This window comes from Telmatherina bonti (genome assembly GCF_933228915.1).
Source record: "Telmatherina bonti genome assembly, chromosome: 10".
In the NCBI taxonomy this organism is placed as follows: domain Eukaryota; kingdom Metazoa; phylum Chordata; class Actinopteri; order Atheriniformes; family Telmatherinidae; genus Telmatherina; species Telmatherina bonti.
The window spans coordinates 22228045-22252774 of record NC_136628.1 but is presented as its reverse complement, the minus strand read 5'-3'; the positions used below and the strand labels follow the sequence as shown (position 1 = coordinate 22252774).

General features: G+C 38.9%; 3 protein-coding genes across 3 annotated transcripts; all 3 read left to right on the top strand.

Moving 5' to 3' along the window:
• The first annotated feature begins 4397 nt into the window (after positions 1–4397).
• Positions 4398–7669, top strand: timm10b (translocase of inner mitochondrial membrane 10 homolog B (yeast)). Its single transcript, XM_079248290.1, has 3 exons — positions 4398–4618; positions 4703–4798; positions 6902–7669. The coding sequence occupies exons 1-3, from the start codon at positions 4592–4594 to the stop codon at positions 7469–7471; spliced, it is 693 nt and encodes a 230-aa protein (XP_079104416.1). The 5' UTR covers positions 4398–4591; the 3' UTR covers positions 7472–7669.
• A 1278-nt stretch (positions 7670–8947) lies between these two features.
• ilk (integrin-linked kinase) lies at positions 8948–16985 on the top strand. The gene is made up of 13 exons (XM_079247118.1): positions 8948–9061; positions 9532–9681; positions 12581–12746; positions 12849–12944; positions 13095–13191; positions 13301–13384; positions 13475–13560; positions 13644–13753; positions 15443–15570; positions 15841–15962; positions 16069–16168; positions 16348–16478; positions 16552–16985. The coding sequence occupies exons 2-13, from the start codon at positions 9593–9595 to the stop codon at positions 16699–16701; spliced, it is 1359 nt and encodes a 452-aa protein (XP_079103244.1). The 5' UTR covers positions 8948–9061; positions 9532–9592; the 3' UTR covers positions 16702–16985.
• Positions 16986–18548: 1563 nt separating this feature from the next.
• Positions 18549–23764, top strand: smpd1 (sphingomyelin phosphodiesterase 1). The gene is made up of 9 exons (XM_079247925.1): positions 18549–18673; positions 18877–19139; positions 20264–20584; positions 20884–21164; positions 21282–21455; positions 21582–21753; positions 21959–22035; positions 22342–22487; positions 22568–23764. The coding sequence occupies exons 2-9, from the start codon at positions 18921–18923 to the stop codon at positions 22984–22986; spliced, it is 1809 nt and encodes a 602-aa protein (XP_079104051.1). The 5' UTR covers positions 18549–18673; positions 18877–18920; the 3' UTR covers positions 22987–23764.
• The last annotated feature ends 966 nt before the right edge of the window (positions 23765–24730 follow it).

The following is a 24730-nucleotide window of genomic DNA, read 5'->3' as shown; positions in this document are numbered from 1 at the left end:
ACAAAAAAAACAAAGGAATATGAGTCATAGAAAAGTGGCGGTGAGACATGATCGCTGACAGACAGTTTAATGTGTTTGAATGCACTAAATGTTCTCCTACAAGCCTTGAAACAGTAATTTAATGTGCTGAAGAAGAGCATCTAGTGTTCAAAAGACAGGTTTAAGCTATTCTCTAAAGCTATGATAATAGGGCTGGCTGGCAAAGGAGGACATTTTTTAACTTGTCAAATGAACACAATATTTCTTTTTTTTGTTACAGAAATGGTCTTCAAAGGAACTGTTTCCCGCTGTGTTCATCATTTGGCTCTGCAACTAAAAAGAATGCTTCGGTCAACCTAATTAGGCTTTTTTTCTTTTTTACGAGTAGATTTCCCATATGAAACTTGTCTTATTAGTAATATAAATATTGCTTTGAGATGATAGCAGTCACTTTTAGAAAGGATAGATTTTCTGTGGCTCAGATACCATGGCTTCCACAATTGCATATTAGCTGCTGCACTTGTATGCAGGGACTCTCTTGCTCCCTGCAGCAAGGTTTGTGATTTGTAGAATTACTATCCCGAAGCCACTGTAAAGTTAGTTTATAGCAGCCTGCAGTCCCCATGGTGCCTGAAGGCTACAATAAAGTTGGTTTATAGTGACCTGAAACTCCCCTTGTGCTTTAAATTAACAGGTGTTCTTGTATTCTTTATTTTTAAACTTCCTTGGGGGCATTTTATGGAGGAGATAGCAAGAACTAAGAAAAGAGAGTGGTGTAATGACATGTAAAAGTTCCCTGCAGGACGTGAAATGAGAGATAGTAAAATTTGTTGCTGAGTCCTTAAAACCTGGGGCACCTCCAAATATGTGTTGTTGCATCATCTGCTTAAACTGGACTGTAAACCACTGGTGCCCTATTATGATTAAGAGTGTGCCTAAGAAATTTACATTATCTTGTCAGGTTAGGCAGACTAAATACAAGGCACCTCTAATGGCTCTGGTAGAAAAAAAAAAGAAAAAGAAAATAGCTCAGTATATGTTTTATTAACCATTTATTATTGAATGGTACATGTTATTGCTTGTTGCATTAAGAAACAAACAAAATTACTAACCCACTTTCTGCAGGCTAGTGAACTCAGTTCAATGCAGAATTGCATGTTGTGCAAAAAGAAAAAGAAAATATTGCTCTAGTGGATAATAAAAAGGAATCAAATATGAAGAAATGACATAAATAAATAAAGAAGCCAGTTGTTTGTGTGCAGTGCTATTGCACAATCCCTGATGAATAGTAATAGTTCAGAGTTAAAGTTCCCTCGTGGCACTTAAATAAAAACTGTTGTTGAAAGTGTAAGTCTTTACACACTGGTAGCTCCCAGAGGGCAACAGAGGGAAAAGGTAGCATGCATATAATTCTCTCATAATGCTTTTAGCCGGACAAATGTGCTGTTTATCATGAATATCCTCCGATGTTTGCATCTGAGAAGTAATTATTCTTTATTATTCCATTTTGTGTATTTAATTAATTACTTAATTAATTCATTTATATTTTTCTGTTTTGATTATTCTCTAAAGACCATTTCTGTCTTCTGCAATGCAGCAAACAAATTACACCAGTGTGCCATAGGTGGAGCAGTGATGTTTAAAGTTCATGTGAGGTCCTCTGAGACTTATGTTTCCAGGAATTTAGAGGATGATAAGAAACTTTGCTGTGTTACTTGTGATTGACGGAAAGGGAAAGGCAGCTTCCTCGTTCAGTTTCAGGAAGCTGATGATCATCTTGTATTAGAGGTGGTGAAGCGCAGGATCTTTGTCAGTCTGCAAACTTCAGTCTAGTCTGCAGATTCATCTCTTTGTTGAATGAAGCCAGCAACAGTGGTGTCATGTATAAATGTCATGTTTTTATGACAGATCAGTGTATTTGTGGAAGGAAAATAGGAGAAATTTTAGCACACACTGCTTTTAGTACTTTTTTTTCATGGGTGAAGAGTTGTGACTTACCAGTCTGGGTGGTTTGTTAAAAAGTCTGTAGTCTAGTTTCACATGCGCTGGCTCGTGTACACGTTTAGAAGTTGCTTCTCCATTTTTATGAAGACTGTTTGTTTTAAAGGCGGCGCTAAAATAAAAAATAAAAAAAACTGTGAACTTACAAGTTTCAGGGTGTAAGTGGACCTATGTGCTGTTGAGCGTGCCAATGATGGAATCCTTCACTGTCTTTTATGTTTGAGGCGTCAAGTTTACACGCATGGGTAAAAAAATGACCAATATGAAGAAGACTGACTTCATATTCTGACTTCAAGAATGACTAAAAGTGAAACAACTTAATACAATTATACCATTTGTTTCAAGTCATTACTTGAGCAGTGAGTGGGACCAAACATTTTTGTATGTAAAAGCTGTAACATGTTTATTTGTCATTTTGTCACACAAACAGTGAATAACAGGAAAATGCAGTTATTGAACTGAACTTTATCTGTAATCTGTCCACTGGTGTATGAATGTAAATGAATGTGGCTACACATGTAGCTTAGCATAACCAAGTTTGACTGAGGAGTGAATGATAAATGCATTCAATGTCACATACTGTGTGTGCCTTGAAAAGCATGTATAATATGACATAAAGTTTAATTTGATAGTTCCATGTCAGATGGCGTAATAAATGTGTGTGTGATTGGATACTTGAGCTATTATACAATAGTTGTATTTGTTTATAAAGTAAGAAAGAAAAATAAATAAAAATAACATATTCACTTGATTTGTACAATTAATACAATTTTTTTTAAAAACAAAAACATCATAACAACACACATTAAATTACATAGAAATGGATACAGCTCATTTTTGGCCCATGTAGTGTATTAGAGGAGTAGAGACTAAAAATGTTTTTTATTCAGAATCTAAAGAAGTAAAAACTAAAATAAGAATGTTTTATGGTTAAAAACAAGTTCATTGAGGGATAGGCTACCTAGAATTATGAATGATGACAGTTACTTACTCTTTAGAATCTTTTTTTTTTTAATTCTAGGTCTCTTTTGACCCACGACCCTGTATCAACATGGTGTAGCCACAAAGTTAATTTCTTTGCCTCTACTTCTTTGAGCAAGGAGAAACAGGAGGAGCACTGCCAGAGGAATGAGGGCCCGACATCCACGGGTGGGAGTTCTGCTTACAGCCCAACATCGTGCAGGATGTTTGGCATTTGCTAGAGAACACCAAGATTGGCAAAGTTGCTGCTGGCGCCCTTTGCTCTTCACAGATGAAAGCAGGTTCACACTGAGCACATGTGACAGATGTGACAGAGTCTGGAGATGCTGTGGAGAACGTTCTGCTGCCTGCAACATCCTCCAGCATGACCGGTTTGGCAATGGGTCAGTAATGGTGTGGGTTAGCATTTCTTTGGAGGGTCGCACAGTCCTCCATGTGCTCGTCAGAGGTAGCCTGACTGCCATTAGGTACCCAGATGAGGTACCTCAGACCTCTTGTGGGACCATATGCTGGTGTGGTTGGCCCTGGGTTCCTCCTAATGCAAGACAGCGATAGACCTCATGTGGCTGCAGTGTGTCACCAGCTCCTGTAACACGAAGGCATTGATGTTATGGACTGGCCCGCCCATTCCCCTGACCTGAATCCAATGAGCACATCTGGGACATCATGTCTCGCTCCATTCACTAATGCCAAGTTGCACCACAGACTGTCCAGGAGTTGGCGGATGCTTTAGTCCAGGTCTGGGAGGAGATCCCTCTGGAAAACATCTGCGCCTCATCAGGAGCATGTCCAGGAGCTGTAGGTAGGTCATACAGGCACGCGGAGGCCACAGACACACTACTGAGCCTCATTTTGACTTGTTTAAAGGACATTACATCAAAGTTGGATCAGCCTGAGTGTGTTTTTCCACTTTAGTTTTGAGTATAACTCCAAATTCAGACCTCCATGGGTTGATACATTTGATTTTCATTGATAAGTTTTGTGGGATTTTGTTGTCAGCACATTTAAGCATGGAAAGAACAAATTATTTACTAAAAAAATATCATTCATTCAGATCTACAATGTGTTACTTTAAGGTTCCCTTTATGTTTTTTTAAGCAGTTTTTAAGCAGTTTTAAGCAGTTTATATATGTATATACATATATGTACATATATATATATATATATATATATATATATATATATATATATATATATATATATATATATATATATATATATATATATAAATATACACACACACATATATATATATAACTCTGAGTTTTATATATATATATATATATGGATATGTATATGTATATATTTGCTTGGTTTTGTCCTGTGTCCATATACAGTATACGCTGTAGTTCTACAGCGTCACAAGCTGGTGAGGAGTGAGATGTCTTTACAAGCAGAAACAATCTTCGTTCAAAACATGGCGGCGCGCATGTGAATGTCATGTTGCTCTAACCCACTACCCGAATCAGCTCATTTTAGGTGCACTTGGTGAACATTTGAAACTCTCGTGTAAATTAAATTTTGTGGATTTCTTCCTTCATCCATCTATAAATTACTAAACTCCACATATTCTGGATTCGGCAGCAGATAGACTCATGCTAGTGTATTAGCTGAGCAGTAAAATAATAAGATGGATCACGATCAACAGCTGAGAAACGTAAGTCACAGTGCAGGCTATTTGAAAACGATTTAATATAGAATATCGCTTTATATTGACACTGAATCTCTGCGTCTGTTGCAGCTGCGAGATTTCCTCCTGGTTTACAACCGCATGACTGAAATCTGCTTTCAACGATGCTCAAGCAACTTCAACTACAGAAACCTCACCATGGACGAGGTACTGGGAAAGAAGAAGGCACAACTACGCTGACATATGATTGTGGATATAATATAAGTAGAAATGCAGTTCTGATATTGTTGTGTTTTACCACCCTCATAAGTTAATTTCGCCGTGAACGACCAAACATGTTTACACTGTTATTGTTGATTTTCTGATTCCTAAACGACAATCAAAATATCTTGCTGTCTGGTAAACATCAGTTTTGTGTCATGCTAGTGGTCTTTACTCATATTTAGGCAACAAAAGCATCAGAAAGCTCAGTCTCTGTTATAGGAAGGTCCAAGTAAAAACGTTGAATGTGCAGGAAGATCGACTTTTCTTATTACAATCTCCCATGTTGGCAGGTTGCAACTTCTTCATCTGATACCCAGCTGATGACTATCACTGTGAAATTAAATTCTTACAGATAGGACTCTATATCACTGAGTATAGCAACTGATAGTCTGTGGAGAATATGTCTGCATACTCTATGCATACAAGAGTATAATGAAAATAACCTGCACAAGCCATGCATATGTACTGAGTTAGTCTAACAGTCAACATCTAAAACAGGCTTCTTACAAAGGGAAACTAAACAGAAAACATATCTCTAGGACCTATTTAACACTGCCGATGGAACAGAAAAAGTCTTTAATGTACATTAAACTCAGATGGGAGAAAGATGCTAAAATAGAGTTAACTGAAGAAGATTGGTTAAATATTTGTAAAACCATGGCAACTACTTCAAGCTCTGATTTGTAAAGGGAGTTCACTTGGAAGAACACAATGCGTTTCTTTATTACCCCCAGATTTAAGGCACTTCAAAACAAAAACATCTTCATATCTTCTGGGAATGCCCCTGAAATCTTCCCTTATTGGTCAGATGTGGTTAAGACTATTCAGCTGATTATGAAGAAACAACTGGAAAATAGTTTTAGCGCATTTTACTCGGGTAATATAACCGCACTGAAGAAACAAGACCGTTATCTACTTCAAATACTACAAGCAGCCTGTAAGAAGGCCATCACATGGAAATGGCTACAAGAAGAACCTCCAACTATCTCAGAATGAAAGGATATAATACACAAAATCTATGGTCTGGAGTGAATAACTATTCCTGAGAAAATCATTTGAAAAATGTGAAAACATTTGGAAAAAGTGGAGGCACTTCCTTCAGACAAACTCAGATAAAATTAGTTCATAAAGCAGAGAGGATTTTTATTTTCTTTCTTTGATTATTTTGTCAGTCATGTATTCAATAAAAGATATATATAAAAAATAAAACAAGCTACTTAAATGCAGCCATCTCTGGCTGCTTTTAATCTTGACCACATTTCACTCATTACGTAGCAGGTTTATAAGACTGATACATTTTATAGGCTGCAGGTTAATTATTTTTCATTAGTTCGTGTTAAAAGATATTGAGACATATTTCAGTGAAGCTTCTTTTACAGCCTGGTTTGAACTTCAGTGCAACAGCTTTTTTATTTACCATATCATAAAAAAAAATCTGCACCAGATCTGTTTTTAAGTTAGTATTAATTTGTAAAGTCTAAAAATGAAGATGGATGGATGTAATTATTATCATTTTGCTACTGCAATTTATTTTCTTTCATTTCTTTCAATCTGCCTGTTACTCAGCTGTCTTACCACTCTGACTGACTGAATGAAGCAACTGATGCAGATGCATACAGGTGTGTCCTGAAACAAAAGCTTGGAATCATTAGGAGAATGGTGTAGCAGTTGCAGCTCACTGTTAATAAACCACTTGTCAGTAGTTTGAGTGTTGCTTGAAAGCAGCACTCATGTAAAAGTCATGGAAAATGGCAGCTTTTTATTTCTAAGGCAGATACACTATACTAATATATCACTGAATGAATACATTGTTACCCAGATAGCCCTGGCACAAATGAATCCCCCCTTTGATTCATTCAAGAATTTCAATGTACAAACATTTGTGGTAAAATGTAGTTGAATAGAGTTAGAAGTTCATAGACAAATGAGTACTCAAGTACTTCTATTGCTTGTACTCATTACTTCCAAACCTCTCCAAATGGCTGTAAATTTAATGACCGACACATTCTGTAGCTGCACTAACACGGCTTCCTTTTGTGTGTTCAGGAACGATGTGTGGACAGCTGTGCAGGGAAGCTGATCCGCTCTAACCATCGCTTGATGGGCACATATGTGCAGCTGATGCCTCGGATGGTGCAGCGCCGGATGGAGGAGATGGAAAGCAAGGCAGCAGAAGTGGCAGCAGCATCTGCAGCTGTTGAGACTACAACCTCAGAGGCTTCACTAGCATTCGATTCCCCCATCACCTCACTTCAGCCTCCACACCTGCCTCCCTCAATGACTGAAGTTGCACCAGAGATCCCTGACTCAGCATTAAAGTCAGCAGGATTAGCTATTCCCCCTGACGCAACTTCCACAGAGGTCAAACTGTCAGCGACAACACCACTCACACCTCAAACTGAAACTTTAAGCGTTTCAGTTCTTAATGAAGCTGGACCTTCCTATACAGCACGAGTCCCTCGCATACCTGAATCGGGAGGGCAGATAGATTCTGGTCGCCCCAGCTCAGCACCCTCTACAGAGAATGTGTTGATAGCAGCTCCTGCAGCATCTCTATCAAAAGGCATAGTTGGTCAAGAGAGACCCTCAAAGGTTCCCCCACCGTCAAGCCAGTAGTGGTGCTGGTGGTCAAACTCCAAATAAACAGCTTCATTTGATAAGCAACCCAGTAGTGGCAGATTATACATGTATTACCTATCATATTTAAGAAGCAATCTGGCTTCTACATCCAAGTTTTTACTACTTTTTCTCTGTTTTCATATTTAAAATTAAAAATCTTTCGAGGAGTTTTCTAACGGCAAAGAAATCTTAAGATATCACTGTTAAATTATAATAGCTATTGTTTTCCTTTTTTGGCTTTTTTTTTTTTTTTTTTTTTTAAATTTTAAATAAATTCATTGGAGTCATAAATGAAATATGATATAAAGAAGTTTTGATTTCATGTGATTGAGCAGGCGTTCCCAGTGAACTGCTATAGCAAGTAAAATAACATTAACATCACTAGTGATGAATATTATGTTGATTTTGTGATGATAGCAAAATAACAAAGAAATTATTCTTCCTTTTTTATAGTCAAATAGCGGTTGTAGTTCAGTACGAATATTTGCCCCTTAAAGCTCTGCAGGGATCAGTCACCAGTCTGCAATACTGCAAAATAAAAGCTTTTTTAGTTTGAACTTCAAGTACCCAGGCAGCTCAGTTCTGATAACTGTACTGTCCAATCCAAACATTGAAGAAACAAAAAACTACTCTCCAATAATAAACTAGGTTTGCCCTGTTCTTTCACAATGTCTTTATTTAAATGCACCATTGATTACATTTGAGTACATGGAAAGGTCAACCTGCTGTGAGATCTTTTTAACTCTAATTTATTCCACTTGCTCTCAGGGAGCATAAATGCAGTTCATGACCTTTGTCACATATAATCCTACTGTCTCTTCCCATTACTTCCTTCCTGTCCTTCCTCTATCAAGATGATCTCACATGCGTGGCCTCATACCTAAAAGTTATGATCCCCGATGTTATACCAGCTTAGCGTCTCCACTCTTCAACCGCAATCTTTCAGATGCTGTGATATCAGGGATCAACTACAGTTAAGGCTCGTAGAAGAAGTTCTGAGTCTTCAGAATGAATTAGAAAACAGTGGATCATTTTTATGATAGTCTTATCATAGTCATAGTCAATAGCAGTAGTTATTTTTTTCAGCAAATTGCACACTATTAAAACGTACTGGAAAAACAGCATAGATTTTCTATTTTTCTAATTCTGATGTTAAAAGTGTGAAAAATAGACAAACAAAACAAGCCATTTAATTATCATTTCCTGCACTTCATAGTTTGTGTCTTTTTAATCTTTTTTTTTTCAACAGCATTTCATGTGGTGTAAATTATATATTCCAAGCGTTTTTGGCCCAAACTTTTTGCCATGACTCATTCGTGATACATAAAAACCAAATTTACTCCACGCATTGCTGTACCACCGCATTGTCTCCAGCAGGAGGCGCTGCTGCAGCGGTGTGCCAGGCTGCTGGCTAACCGGGGGGCAGAGCTCCTCTCCAGCAGAAGTCCTCCGCATCGAGTCGTAGAGGAGCGGGGCGTGGATTTAACCCGACCAGTCCCAACTCAGACTTCAGTGGAGACGACAAACTTTCCGGGGGGGTGTTTGGAAAAATAAAAATATACGTATATTCCGACAGGAAGTTGTCAGGTAAGAGTTTTTGCTGCGTTTTGTTTATGTTTCTGTTCATGTTTATTGTGTTGCTGTTACTGTAAACGAGGGTCTCTTTACGAACTTAACTTTGACCTAGCACAATGGATTTCAAAGTGATCCAAGAGGCCAGCCCATCCGAAACAAGCTAGGAAGATAAAGCCAAAAGGAAATGTGGGATAACACTTAAAATTGTCATTCTGGTATATACGTATGCTTTTTCTTGTGCAGAAGATAGTTTAAAAGTTGCATTTTTACAAGCACACATTTGCCTGATCTAAAAGCATCAACTTTAAAAATGGTGCTCGGTAAAACTGAAGATTTCAGAAATGTTTGAAGTCGTTAATTTTGTTAAAAGATTGTCAGTGTAATCTGATAATCTGTGAAAGGAGGTGAAAACTTGACTCTTTTGTTTGTTTTGTTTTCTTTGCAAGGGAAACCTAACTAACAGTCTTTAACACCATTCACAGGCTCTATGTACCTGGTTTTAAAAGAGACAGAAAGAGCAAGCCATCAGCCTAGATCAAAGCCATGGATGACATCTTTACACAATGTAGAGAAGGGAACTCTGTTGCTGTCCGTCTGTGGCTGGACAACACGGAGAATGACCTCAATCTGGGGTAAGCAAATCTGTAGATGTGTCCATCTTATTTAAAAATGTGTTAAAATACCTGCAAATTGACTGCTGGTGGATGCTAAAAAAAAAATCCAGTTAACAAAGACAAATAAAGTGTTGGCTACAAAGGAAACCACACCACATTTGGTATGGATAGTTGGTGTGTGTGTGTGTGTGTGTGTGTGTGTGTGTGTGTGTGTGTGTGTGTGTGTGTGTGTGTGTGTGTGTGGAGACAGAGTGATCCTTGGTCAAATAGTTTCCATATTGTGCTGTCTTTGCACGGCTGCTCAGCATCACTCAGCTGCAGTGGTTTCAGTCCAGTATGTGCTTCTTTCTCGTGTTTCTTCTTGTGATGTCATCTAGAAAAATGCTAATAAAATCTCTGGGTGATTTGACTAACATTTTGTAGTGACAGAATTGACTCAGATAACGTAATACAGTCTTAAACTCATCCCACATAACACTGAGAGACGCTGACAAACTTTGGATTTCTGTATTGTATTATGTACTGAAAACTAAAAATGAAGATATTAAAGATATCCCTCTTTTTTCACAAGCTGACATCATACATAAGTCATAAAAACGTGATAAATGTAAAGTTGTTATGGTGATTTTGTGTCCCAGTCTTTCAAAACTTCCTAATTGTTTAGAAACATCTGAAGCATTTTTTTCTGGTTTACATCATATCTGCAGAAGACCTCACAGCTTAAGACCTTGGTTATCTCATTCTTGGGCCAGACCATATATGTGCAGTTTGTTGACACTGATTTGGAGGGCTTCTAGCCAACTACGCAACAGGCAAGGCTATTTCCTCTGTTCAGCTCCATACAGGGCCAAGCCCTCGTTGACAGAGCTTCTCAGGCAGTCCCACATAAACATTTCAGAAACTAGTCATTGTGCTGGAGGCCTTCTTTGGTTGTTACCCTGAAGAAGCTCAGCTATGCAGACAGGCCCCTTTTAACCCTCATTTCCAAAAATGTGTGATAAAAGTGTTATATGCTGATGGGAAATGGGTTGGGAGACTAGAGTAGAATGTGAAAGCAGCGAGACAAGCATTAAATGTCCTTTGAGATCTGCTTCCAAAAGCCAGCGACACAGGAAAATGCATGAAGAGGGAAAAAAAAGGGAGACTTGGAGGGAATGCATTTTCCACCATGTCATTCCTGAGTCTTTTTTTTTTCTTGTTACTTTTTATAGCACAGAGGGTTGGTCAGACTATGAGCTGTCTGTCCACAGTGCTGGATCAGAATTGACAGAGAATGTGGCTGACTGTTATTTCACTTTGGTGTGAGCTAGTACTGTTGCTATTTCCTACAAGCCCGCTGGAGGTTCATTGTTAAACATAGTGCAGAGTTTGTGGCTTTGCAGGGAGTTGGTGTAAAGGGCTGGATTGGGTGAAGGGACCAGTCACACTGAGGTGATAGCCTGGCTTCATGTAGGCCACAGCAGTGCTATGTACACGGTGAATGTCTGTGTTAGCAGGCATTCCAATCTGTGCAGACATATTTACCACTAGGCTACTCATCGGATATAGGCTACAGGCAAAGAAAAAAAGCATGTGCTTAAGTCTAAATAAAGATTAGTAGGTGGTGTGTGAGAACCTGTGTGACTGGGACGAAAAGGGAGCCACACAGTTGGTGTTTTGTCAGCTATTAATGCTATTAAGAAAGTGCCCATATTCTTTAGGAATGCAGTGGTTTGCATTCATCTCCAAATGTCGTTGTCTTAAAAATTTACAGCTGGATATAACTTAACTTGTTGCTGTGAAGTATTATACACATGTTTAAACCAAAACTGGATGAAACTTCATGAGTAAGTTTCTCATTTCCATCAGTTTGTCACAAATGTTTTGGAAGTGATGACTGCTTGAAGTGTTTATTGCACACACACTCACACACCTCAGTGAGTTCTCCTCTTGCTTTGCCAACTGCAGCTGTGTGTAGTTGTTTGTTGGTTGTTCTACCTTTTAGTTTTGTTTTGATTTGAACATTTCTTTCCTCTGCCCTCAAAAACTCCCAAGTTTCTTTCTGCCCATTTTTTTCTGTGAAACACCATCCAATCATCATAGCTGAGTTTAAGCAGACAGTACATCCTATTCCAGACTTCCGAATCCTGTAGATTACCTCTGTCTGGTGTCACATCATTAATGAACTGAAGCCGCTTGAAGTCTTGGAAGCTTCCATTTTGTTTTCTGAGCATACTCTCAGCTTCAGATCACGAGCCATTGTAAACGTTCCCGCTGCTACAGATTGAACTTAACTTTTTCTGACAGGAATGCTGCTCTGAAGTTCTCTGACTTTTTTTTTCCAGAGTTGTTTGTTTGATGAGAAAAACGTTTTCTTTTGATATGGAAAAAATCCTGAGCTCATCCACCAGACTGACTTCTAATATCATTATGTCAGTTTTGACTGTTATTTATGTCCTCAGCTTTGCTGATGGACAACTTCTCACATACGTGGGTCTTGACAGTGAGGTGCCTTCATTTGCAAAATGACACTTTTTTTTTCTCAGACCTACACATAGCTCCCGGACAAATTGTATGATGCAGGGGTGCCCAAGTCCGGTCCTCAAGAGCTATTATCCTGCTACTTTTAGATGCATCCCTTCTCCAACTTGACTAACGGCTGAATTCTCTCATCCACGTGTAATTCAGCTCCACCGAGGTCTGCTCATGAGCCATTCATTTGATTATCACAACTTAGTTTTGGTTCCTAACTCAGCTGGTGAAGAAATGGAAACAGAATAGCTCTCTTCCTAAAATAGGATGCTCCAGATACTGCAGAAAAGTACTGTGACACCTAAACCTTTCCTCCAGTTTAGACGCGAATGCGCTCACATTACAGCTGAGATTCTCTGGTAAACAGCTTCTTCGCCCTTCATACTCTGCTTGTCTTGTGTGTCAGTGATGACCATGGCTTCAGCCCCCTCCACTGGGCATGCAGGGAAGGGAGGAGTGGAGTTGTTGACATGCTCATCATGAGAGGCGCACGCATCAACGTGATGAACCGTGGAGATGATACGCCTTTACATCTTGCTGCCAGCCACGGACACAGAGACATCGTGGTTAAGGTACACACTCTCAGATACAGCTGGACCCTGCATGCTGTGTCTGCATTGCCTGCAGATTTATTTGTTGTCCTGCTGTCTAACTTTTTGACATGTGAATGCCAGCTGATTCAGTGCAAAGCTGACCCCAACACGGTCAATGAGCATGGAAACACTCCACTCCACTACGCCTGCTTCTGGGGTCAAGATGAAGTTGCAGAGGTGCAGTAAGACAAACTCCTCTGACATTATCGGCTGATTAAAAACGCCCTCTTCTGGCCAGAAGTGGCAATTACAGCAAGATTATGACTGCTCACAGCATCTGCACATTTAATGCAAACAATTTTTCTTACAATCTGATCTCTGTTTTAGTACTTAGTAGCCAGCGGGGCCCAGGTGTGTATATGCAACAGGTATGGGCAGACACCTCTGGACAAGGCCAAGCCTCACCTAAGTCAGCTTTTGCAAGGTCATAGATTATTTGTGTGAATTTGAACACAATTAAAATTTCCTTTTTTGAAATAACCAAAGATCTTTTACATGATTTTTTTCTAATTTAATTGATGTTGTACTTGCAGAAAAGGCAGAGAAAATGGGTCAGAATATGACCAAAATCCCATACAAGGAAACCTTCTGGAAGGGGACCATGAGGACACGACCCCGTGGGTGGCTCTCTTCTCACACAGTTGGGATGAATCATTATGTTAAATCAGGATTTGCATGTTTTTATTCACGTTTCTTTGTTCCCACAGGTAATGGTACCCTCAATAAGCAGGCTGGTATTGATTATAAGCAGCTCTCGCTCCTGGCAAAGATCAATGAAAATCAGTCTGGAGAGGTCAGCTGCTCTGTTGTTTACTGCTGCATACCAGTCTATTTCAGCTCCCCAGTTGTTTACTGGACTATGTGCTGTCTTTATAGTTGTGGCAGGGTCGATGGCAAGGGGATGAAATAGTAGTAAAGGTGCTGCAACCGAGAGACTGGACCACCAGGAAAAGCAGAGACTTTAATGAAGAGCACCCAAAGCTCAGGTAATTTACATATCAAAGTTTTTATAAGTATCACAAGAATGGTCACGGCAGTATTATGTTGCACATTTCATTACATTTAAACCTCATGACCTCTTACTGACAGAGGTAAAGCAATGCCCTCAACCAAGACCCTTCACCCCTCCCAACTGCTCTATAGGTGCCTAAACATGGCAGTGCACTGCTCTCTGGGACATCTAGAGATGGATCCAATGCAGAGTCAAATTTTTTAATCAAGTAAAAAAGTTATTATCTTTTCATGACTTTTTCATCACATCCTTGCCCTAAAAGTACTCATCAGAATGTTTATATGTTAAGTTAAAAAGGTTTTAGAGCAGTGATTCTCAGTCCTGGTCCTCGTGATACACTGACCCGCATGTTTATGAGGCAACCCTGCTTTTACACACATGAATGAAACAAATGGCTCATTAACATCATTGCAAATAGGACCATTTGGATAGACTCTTATCTATTGTTTGACTTCATGGTCAGAAGAGAACTTTGTGAGTCGTCAGGGATGGACTATGTAAACAGTGTAGCCAACCCGGATGTAAGGACTGCAAGGATGGAAGACCTCACGGCGTTTGCCTTAAAATACTTACACAGGGCAGGACTTGATTAATTCAAATCTGAGCTTTGGGTTCTTGCTTAATTTTTTTCCAATTTCTATTCCTTCTTATTGTTTTTTTAAAAAAAAAAAAAAAGGTTTATTTATTAGGGTTGTTAGTTATTAAAAATATATAGAGATTAATTGCTGGAGTTACTCAGTTAATTCGCAATTAATTACATATTAATAGATTTTTATCTGTTAATAAATGTACTATAACAGGATACTTATTTTTTTTAATACTCCTGTTAACGGTTCTGTACCTGCAGTTATAGAAAAAGACACTTTATCTATTGCTTGTTATATTTACTCACCTGAGCTTGAATGACTTTACTCAAACGTGCACATAATCCCTTTTATACATCCAGTCTCTCTCATACAGCTTCTGACAGCCTCACCTTCATTTATAAACAAACGTATAAACAGGAGTAGACCGCCTGCAGTGCTCTTTAAGCGTTTCCAACTTCTGTAGTTTACCCAGACCAGCGGTTGAAAGGTTGCTGCTAGTAGAATTACCATGATGTCTCTGCTGGAAGCCGTCCATAACAGACTGTCTTTTCTGAATCAGTTGTTCGCCACACAGCAGGTTATATTTTCGAAGGAAAGTACTACGGTGGTAACTCAGTTCATATCGAAAATAGATAAGAAGGACCTTTGTGTTGTTCAGAGAGCCATCTTGCAGAGCTTTAAAGCTAAACTGCCTGGGTAAAAGAGCCTTTCTGTGTTCACTTCTTCCAGGAAAACAACTGCATTTTTGTCTCACTTCTTGAAACTACGTGTGTGCATTATTGATACTTAAAAAAAACAAAAACAAAACTGCTGTTAAATGGAATTTGCATTAATGCATCATTAACTGGTTAATGATTTGACAGCCCTGATCTTTAAATCTATGATAAATGCAGTAAAAAAAATCTTCAGGTTATATTAGACCTTGCAACTGGATATGAAAACGTGAAACCAGCTCAGCTAAACTTAAAATGGCTATAGGTGGTAAGCATACAGTTTTAAGTTTTTAAATGATAGCATCTTAGTGGTAAGACTCGATCATAAATGGCTGTCAGATATTTTGTTTATTTCATGTTCAGGATCTTCTCACATCCAAACATTCTTCCCGTTCTTGGGGCCTGTCAGTCACCTCCATCTCCACACCCCATCATCATTACCCACTACATGCCCTATGGGTCCCTCTACAACATACTCCACCAAGGCACTAGTAAGTAAATTGCTTTTGCATGCATGTGTGTGCAACTGCTATAATTTATGTTACAAGTTTTTTTTTCCTTTTGCCCCAAAGCAGTTTAGAAGAGAAATGCCACTGCAGAGTGCAGCACACGCAGGAATTCACATACATCTGTCACCCTGTTTCCAAACACTTCACTGATGAATCTGAGAAGCCAGTCACTTAACATTGAAACATCTGTTTCATTGCATTAAAATCTGAATATTCTCATCATCTTTCTCATGCCCTCTTCTTCATTCTCAGCTCTGGTTGTCGACCAAAGCCAAGCAGTAAAGTTTGCATTGGACATTGCCAGTGGAATGGCTTTCCTCCACACCTTAGAGCCAATGGTTTCACGACTTTATCTCAACAGTAAACATGTCATGGTAAGATGATGCCGATGTGTAAGCAAACACTTTTAGAAACTTAACGTCTTAATTAATTTTTATTCAGACATTTGGTGAGTAAGAAGGTGACGTGGTTGGCTTGCAGATTGACGAGGACATGACAGCCAGAATAAGCATGGCAGATGCCAAGTTCTCCTTCCAGTGTCCTGGTCGCATGTACTCCCCCGCCTGGATGGCCCCTGAAGGTATTTAAATGCTGTATTTTTGCACACACACACACACCGTCCATTCTATTGTCCTCTTAACATTGCCTTTAACTTTATGAGTCATTCAATCCCCAACATGATGCACCGTACTGTATAATTTAGTCCCTCTTCAGTGCTACTCATCCTGTTGAAAGAGTTCTCTTTTCTCTTAATTCCAGCGCTGCAGAAGAGGCCTGAAGACATCAACAGAAGATCCGCTGACATGTGGAGCTTTTCAGTGTTACTGTGGGAGTTAGTTACCAGAGAAGTTCCCTTTGCTGATCTCTCACACATGGAAATCGGCATGAAAGTATGTGGCCATTGCATTCTTTGCATCCACACGGATGGCTTGTACTAAATGTCATTTTTCCTTCATTACTCAGGTGGCTCTTGAGGGTCTTCGGCCAACCATTCCACCTGGAATCTCACCTCATATCTGTAAGCTAATGAGGCTCTGCATGAACGAAGACCCGGCCAAGAGACCCAAGTTTGACATGATCGTCCCCATCTTGGAGAAAATGCAGGACAAGTGAATGCCTCAGCAGCAACTGGTCCAGCTCTGCTCTTGTGTTTCATTATCAAACCACTCTTTAGCTTTACTTCAGTCATGTATCTGCTAATCCACTGTAAATATTGCCATGAACCACTGTAGCCACACACAATTTGAACTCCATGTACGTTGCTTGTTTTGTATAAATTAATTTGAGGTTTACATGATCTTGCCTAAATGATGTTGCTCTTGTAAAAATGAAATGTCATTACTAAAATATTTGAAACTTCTTCTTCATGAATTTTCTTCAGTGAGGATTAGGACAGGAACAGATCCAAAGAAACATGTATAGAATGAATGCTTTTATACATGTTTGCTTTTAACTATGTAATAAATGTTTTATATTTATGACAAATTGTACGTGTTTTTTAAATTTTTCCTTTTTTTCTAAGTCCACTTAATTCATGGAAATTTTTTCACATTTGCTAGAATTTCGTTTATTGAAAAACTTTTTTTTTTTTCTCTTTTTACCTGGATGCAGTTGTTATGGATATTTAGCTATATCATACCATAGATTACAGGTGCGTGAAATAAGCTGTATGGAGTGAGTAAAATCTTGTCAATGGTGGGCCACAAGATGGGGCTGAAAGTTTTCAGGAAGTAGATGCTTAACAATCTAACAATATTTTAAAAGTGTGTTTTAAATTTGTGTTCAAAACAAGAGATAATTAGAGTATAAGGAAGTGGGTGTAACATGGGTTTACAGTGGCATTCTTGAAGTTACTGTCTTTGGACCAGCTACTAATTGTATGTAAAGCCTTGAGAGGTTGTGGCAGGATAATAAGGAAATAATAACTATGCTGGTAATTTCCTTTCGATTTGAGATCTGGTCTAAACTGGAGATCATGGGAATGCAATTCTTTATCACGTGTAAAAGTCCAGTTTGCTTCGTGTAGCCATCAGAAGATGGGTAAAGGTGTGGTCTTAAAAAGATGATATGGTCAGCAATGGTACTCCGAGTGGCATTTTAACTATGCCCTAGCAGTACTAAAAGGCCCAAAAGTTTGCCAAAAAATACATTTCTCTTCCACTTTGAACGACCAATATGAGGCAGGATGGATTCATGCTTTAATTTTTATTTCTTCTCACCCTGTCATGTAAGTCTTGAAGCTGCAATAGAGACTCTTCTTACTAGGCAATGGTTTTTCCTAAGTCTCATGTTGTCCAGTTTTGGTGACCTTGTGTAAATTGTAGCCTTAGCTGAGAGGAACTGGTATTGTCTACTGCTGCTGTAGCACATTTCCTTCAAGGTTCACTGTGTTGTGGAAGTGTGAGACCATTATTTCTAAATGAAATTCAAAATTTACTTTGAAAAGAGCAACTGGCTTTCTTTTACAAGGTTCCACTTATCCCTTTTGCTCGTGCCTCTTTTTCTACTGAACTTTTTATTCCCCTCACCTTTCCATTAATATGTTTACAGTACTGTGATCTGCAGCATCCTTGCAGTTGTGGCTTATTCTCCTCAGATGCTAGTTACTGACTGTTTAACCCACTGAACCACCCAGACTAAGAAAACCTCTGCAGGTGTTTTCATTTAAGTACCTGATTAGTCTGGCCCAATGACTTTGCAATATTAAAGTTCTGATAAACTGCAATTTGGGTTTTTGCAAGCTGTAAATCATAATATTCCAAAATAAAACAAATAAATCATTGATTTAAACATGTCAGTGTGTAATAAGCCAAAATTATATATTTTTTCTTACTTAACTACGGAAATGTCTAACTGGGGGGAAAAAAAAACATTGCCACGTGACGAGTCAGCTGACTGACTGTGACATTTACAAAAGCGCGAGCAGCAAGCACGCGCAACAGCAGTCCCAGCTGAGCTCATCAATACCGTTTTGTGAAACTGCTATCGTTTGGTTTTAAGTGGACAAGTTTAAGCGGAACCTGCTTGTGTTGAGTTCTCCCGGCAACTATTAGGGAAGACGACGACACTCCAGGCTTGTTTGGAGGTACAGTGGCAGAATACAGGCTAGTTAGCTACTTTGTTAGCAGGCTGTTGTCGGTTCACATACAGACTCTCCTCTTTCTGTGGGGGTGTAAGTGAGTCATATTAACATGGTAAACTGTTAAGCTACAGTGGAAATGAGTGTTACTTCCTTGACGCTTCTTGCTGTTTGTTTCGTGTGTGTGTGTTTGCTTTTATGTCCTTCAGAGACTCTGTCTGCAAGTAGCTCTAGGCGGACACCTGCAGTCAGAATGAGGCTGCCCACCCTGCTGCCCTCATTGGGGTTGATGACCTGCTCGTTGCTCGTCTTGTTGCCGCTGTTTGGGTCGTGTATTCCAGCACAGCCACCAGTTCAACCAGGGCCTGTGGTCGTGGACCAGTTCAACCGCTTTGGCCTCCGCTTTAACTGGAGAAACCTTTCCTGTCCTCTGTGCAAAGCTGCCTTCACCATCCTTGACATCGCACTTCTGGTAAAGTTAATACGTTTCTTATTCCGAGAAGAAGCTTTAAAGTTTAGATACTGAAAAATATCCACTCGACTAAACAAAAACTTAGTTATCTTAACGATTTAAATTACAACGCCAAAAAATGTGTAATTAATTTGATTAAGTTAAACTAACAAAGTGATTTAATTTAAAATGGTAACTCCAATGGGATATTTTTTTTAAATCCCATTCAGTCGAGTAAATTTTACAGCTTGTGTAGTCTCTAAAATACAGATGCTAAAATGGTCTATTAAAAATAGTTTAATATATTTCATAATTTCCTTTTTATGTACTTCCTAGTTGGGTGTAAGTTTAAGTCAGCCCAGTAATGACAATTTCCCTGTTGCAAGTCATTTAAGTGTGTTTTTTTTTTTTTTTTTTTTTTTTTTTTTTTTTTTAAATTGCATATGTTTTGGTTGTGGGTGTGATCACTCTCGAGGTCTTGTATTAAAACTGGGTTCTGTCATGCCATCAAAGAGTTTGAACTTTAAATGCCGACTTGCATTGAAATGGGTTTTGATCCTGAAATGGAACCCATGAGTCGGTCTTCTCGATTTTCTTGTTTCTCTTACAACCTCTAAATGTTTTAGTTCCCAAATTGAGCAGATAACTGTAAGCATTGTAGTGTTTCTTGGTACAAAGGATAGACGATATAGTGTGACAGCTACAGTGTCTTAGGTTGTCATTTAACAAGACTTCACACCATTGTTTGTACTGCTGTTGCACAGGGTTAAACATTTTTATAAAGTTGATGTGGCGTGTGTCCAAGTTTCTCCTTCCTCAGAGGAAGATGCACACCTATTCACTTTTTTTTTTTTTTTTTTTTCAAATAACTTTGATTTTGTAGCTGACTCAAAGTACTTGCATTGTTCAACAACTGCTGTTATTTCTTTTTAGGGTGGATTAATATTTCCCATTTAAGTTTAAATAATATACTTGTTTTGTTCTGTAGTGTTAATGGGAAGTTGTGGTCTTGCAAGTTAAGTGTCTGACTAAATCAGTTAAATTTTTTTTTTACTTGTAGGAAGTTGAAATGACATCCTATTGAGACACGGTAGTTTAAAGCGTGTCTAACAGTTGCATCCTGTTATCCATCCTTTAATTTTCAGAGTGACACAAATGAGGAACGAGTGGCCCATGCAGTAGGCGAAGCGTGTATCCATCTCCATCTGGCTGACGAGCAGGTGTGTCGAGAAATAACGGAGCTTTTCAGAGACGACTTCATCAGGGCTTTGCAGGAGTCCTTGCTCTGGCCCACTGAAGCATGTGCCTTGTTGGTGGGCCCTTCGTGTGGCAAATTTGACATTTATGCACCCTGGAACATCACTTTGCCAAAGGATCCGAAACCCCCAGTTAAACCGCCCTCTCCTCCCAAACCTGGTTCTCCGCAGAGCAGAGTCCTGTTTATCACAGACATTCACTGGGACAAGGTGAGTGTGAACCAAAGTGAGATCAAACTTGGTCCCATACACTAAGTGCTAATATGTTGTTTAATACAGGAAAATCTTTTCAGTTCATCAAATTACATGAAACTGCGTTTTTATGCACGTCAGCTTTAAATTCAAGGTCACTGAACTGTGCTCTTGAGCTCATGCTCTACATAAACAAGCTTGAAGTTATTGATTTACTTTACAGAATTGTGGCAGACTTGTTTTGGACTGCCCAGTAAAGTCGTTCTTTGCTCACATGATTAGTTTGGGTCAAGTCCTGAAGACCTCTGTGTTGACAGGAGTATAAAGCTGGCAGTGCTGCAGACTGTAAGGAGCCACTATGTTGTCGAAAAGACTCTGGCACTCCCACTTGGAAGAGACGGGAGGCTGGATACTGGGGAACCTACAGCAAGTGTGACCTTCCTCTGCACACTGTGGAGAATCTCCTTGAAAATGCTGCCAGAACTGGACCTTGGGACTGGGTATACTGGACAGGAGACATACCAGCACACAATGTTTGGTCACAAACCAGGAGTCAACAGTTGTCGGAGCTTACAGTCATCTCCAGGCTCATCCACAAGTAATGTTTGGAGTTAATGTTGACTTTATTAGATAGGAGTAGCTATTCTTGTACACTGATGATAAAATGTTCTTTGTTCTTGGAACTGTTAGCTGGCTAATTTACTCCTCTGTCCAGACACCTAGGGCCTAATGTGACTGTTTACCCTGCTATCGGAAACCATGAAAGTACACCAGTGAACAGCTTCCCACCACCTTTTGTTCATGGCAACAGATCCTCTGCATGGCTCTATGATACAATGGCAAAGGAATGGGCACCATGGTTGCCAGAGCAGGCTTTGAAGACTCTGAGGTTTTTTTTTTTTTTTTGTGTTTTTTTTTTTTTTTAAATTTATGTTTTGTTGTTTTTAAATGATCGTTGACAATCAGGCCACCGGGTAGGGACATTTTGACTTTGGTGTGTTTGGTCACTTTTCAGATATGGAGGATTTTATACAATGGAGATTCAGCCTGGTCTGAGGGTGGTCTCTCTCAACATGAACTTCTGTGCACATGAAAACTTCTGGCTGATGGTGAATTCTACTGATCCTGCTAACCAGCTGCAGTGGTTGGTCCAAGTTCTCCAGGCCAGTGAGAACAAGGGAGAGAAGGTCTGTTTAATGCAGATAGTGGATTTTTATTGTGGCTAAAGCTCATGCAATTATTACCAAATCTGAATTTGGTTTTACCCAAGAGGCTTCTTGGCTTTTTTTTTTTTTTTTTTTTTTTTAAGCTAGTTGCTGCTGAGGCTTCAGAAGGCAAGTTTTTTTTTTTTTTATGCTTTAAACTGAAATGTCATTTACTCTTTTTATTCAGGTGCATATCATTGGTCACATTCCACCTGGACTATGTCTTGGCAGCTGGAGCTGGAATTACTACCATATTGTCAACAGGTATGGTTGTTTTAGGCTGAAGGATGCAACTTTTAGAATCACACTAGTGCCTTCAATTTTGTTGAGGTTCAAAGTAACCACCAATGGAAGGAATGATAAAATGTGTTCTTGCCAGTCAGTGGGGTTGTGGATGATTTGTGGATGTTTTTTATATAATCTTCCCCTGTATTTTAGGTGTTTATGTAAATTATTTTGAAAAGCATAATGATAAATGGCACTGCTAGTTTTCACTTCCTTTTTTCTTTCTTTGCATAGCCTCTAGAGATGTGGTACAGTTCTGTGCTAAATCCTTTTTATTGGTTTCAGATATGAGAGTACAATCACTGGGCAGTTTTTTGGCCATACACATTTGGATGAATTCCAGATGTTTTATGATGAGAACAACATGATCCGCCCATTAGGAGTGGCATTTGTTGCCCCCAGTGTCACCACTTATGTGAATCTTAACCCAGGTGAGTCTTATAACTACACGAGTGACTTCTTCATTTTTAGGAGACTTGTGCTCACTTTAATCTAAAATATGACTTTACAGGGTACCGTGTCTACTATGTTGATGGGAATTATCCAGGCAGCTCTCGGCTGGTCCTTGACCATGAAACTTACATCCTGAACCTGACGGAGGCAAACCACAGTCCAGAGTTGCAGAGTGAACCAGAAAAGAACCCCAAATGGACATTGCTGTATCGTGCCACAAAGGCTTACGGTCTTTCCAGTCTCTTTCCCGCTGATTATGATAAGCTGTTGCGGACCTTTATCAACGATGACCATATCTTCCAGAAGTTCTGGTACCTCAGGCACAAAGGACATGTGTCAGAGTCCTGCAAAGAGGCCTGCAAGACTACAGTGCTCTGCTTTCTGCGAAGTGGGCGTTATGATGAGCTAGAGAAGTGTGACCATATCAGTGGTTTTGGGGGAAGCTTGGTCCGGGCTGCAAGACAAACTCTCTGTTGACCTGTGAAAGTTTGGACTGAGGCTGGTGGGAGAAAAGCAATATGACCAAATATGAGCCAAAAATGTCTTTTTGTAGATTTGGAAATCCAGCCTGACTCTTCAGTTAAAAGCCTTCTTGTCAGTGTTAAACATTCAACTGATCCTGGATTTTACAGATGTATTGTAATGTCAATTTTGTGTTGTGGCTGCTTGAAATTGTCCTTTTTTTTTTTTTTTTTTTTTTTTTAAAAGATGTTCTCTTTACTTGAAATGCACAGACTGGTTATGATAGAGCTCTGGTGTCAAACTGGTTCTCAAGGGCCGCCACCTGCAGGTATTTTTTTTTTCTGTTTCCGAACGCACCCGAGAACAGAGTTTAACACCCCTGCTGTAGAGGGGCTGTCTTAAGTTTGCCTGTTGTGCCTTTTTGTTAATGAGGGAATGGGTAAATGTGCCATCATTTAAGGCTCTCTTGCTGCATGAAATGCTGAAATTTTTTAGCTTTACAAAATCAAATGTAGTAAATTGTGACACACAAAGTATGTATTAAACTAGGTTACTGTTAAGATTTACTAGAACTTAAAGATGGTGAAGTGATCAATTGACACTCTTCATAATTTGGATATTAATTTGAGCCACTATTGTGGAGACTAAGGTCAACTTTTCATGTGCCTCAAGAGAAATCTTTAAACCCAAGTTATCAGTGTTCATTGACGTTTACTTCTATTTGCACTTTAACTCTTGATTGGTCAGAACAAGTGTGATGGGCTTGGTGTTTAAACAAAAAAAAAAAAAACCTTACGGCCTAGAATTGTAGCATGATTTGTAAAATGAGTAATATGTTAAGACACTGTATGTATGACTAAATTAAAAAAAAAAAAAAAAAAAAAAAAAAAAAAAAATTGTTGTGCAGGTCATTTTGTATTGGGAAATCCTGTGAAATTCCTTAACCTTTTTAGGTGCTGGAGTTCCTAAAATAAAAGATTTGTTGTGAAAGTGGCTTCTGAAAGGCAAGCTGTAAAAGACTGAAATGAACCAGTGTATGATGAGTTATTTGCATATGATTTTTTCTTATATTCAAACAATTGTCTTACAGCAGAGAAAGCTCTTAACAAGTTTTTATTTTTTTTTATTTTTACATGTATGCTTCTGTATTTTGCTCCTTTTATCAATGACTGAGTCCTCCATCAGCTCAGGTTATTTTTCAAAACTTGATTTCCTGTTCATTTTAATTCAGAAAGAATGTATTCACTCCCATTTTCTTGCAAATTCCTCTTTAACGAAAAACACACTAAATCTGCCGCATTTGAGATCAAATCTCTAACCAGAGTGGCAGTGCTATCAAATGCAGTTTCCTCCAGTGCTGCAAGCTTAGCTTGAGGTGTGATTAGCATTTGTCTCATTCTGGTTAACGCAAACAGAATTGGTGACCTGAGAACTACAGGTACATCTTGGAAAACTACATATTATGAAATAGTTCAAAATCGTGTTACTCACTTTAGAATGGGAAACGCATATACAGATTCATTACACATACAGTGCAAGTATTGAGTTAATTAGTTAAGGGTGCAACATCATGACTTTCTAAGGTTGAAGTTTTTCACAATGTTATTTTCTGAGACACTGCATTTTGGGTTTTCATTATCAATAAGCCACAATTTTCAAAATTTCAAGGGTTGAATATTATGTTTCACTCTGAAATGAATCTAAAATATATAAACTTTTTCATAATTTAATTTTCTGAGATGTACTTCGAAGTTCAGTT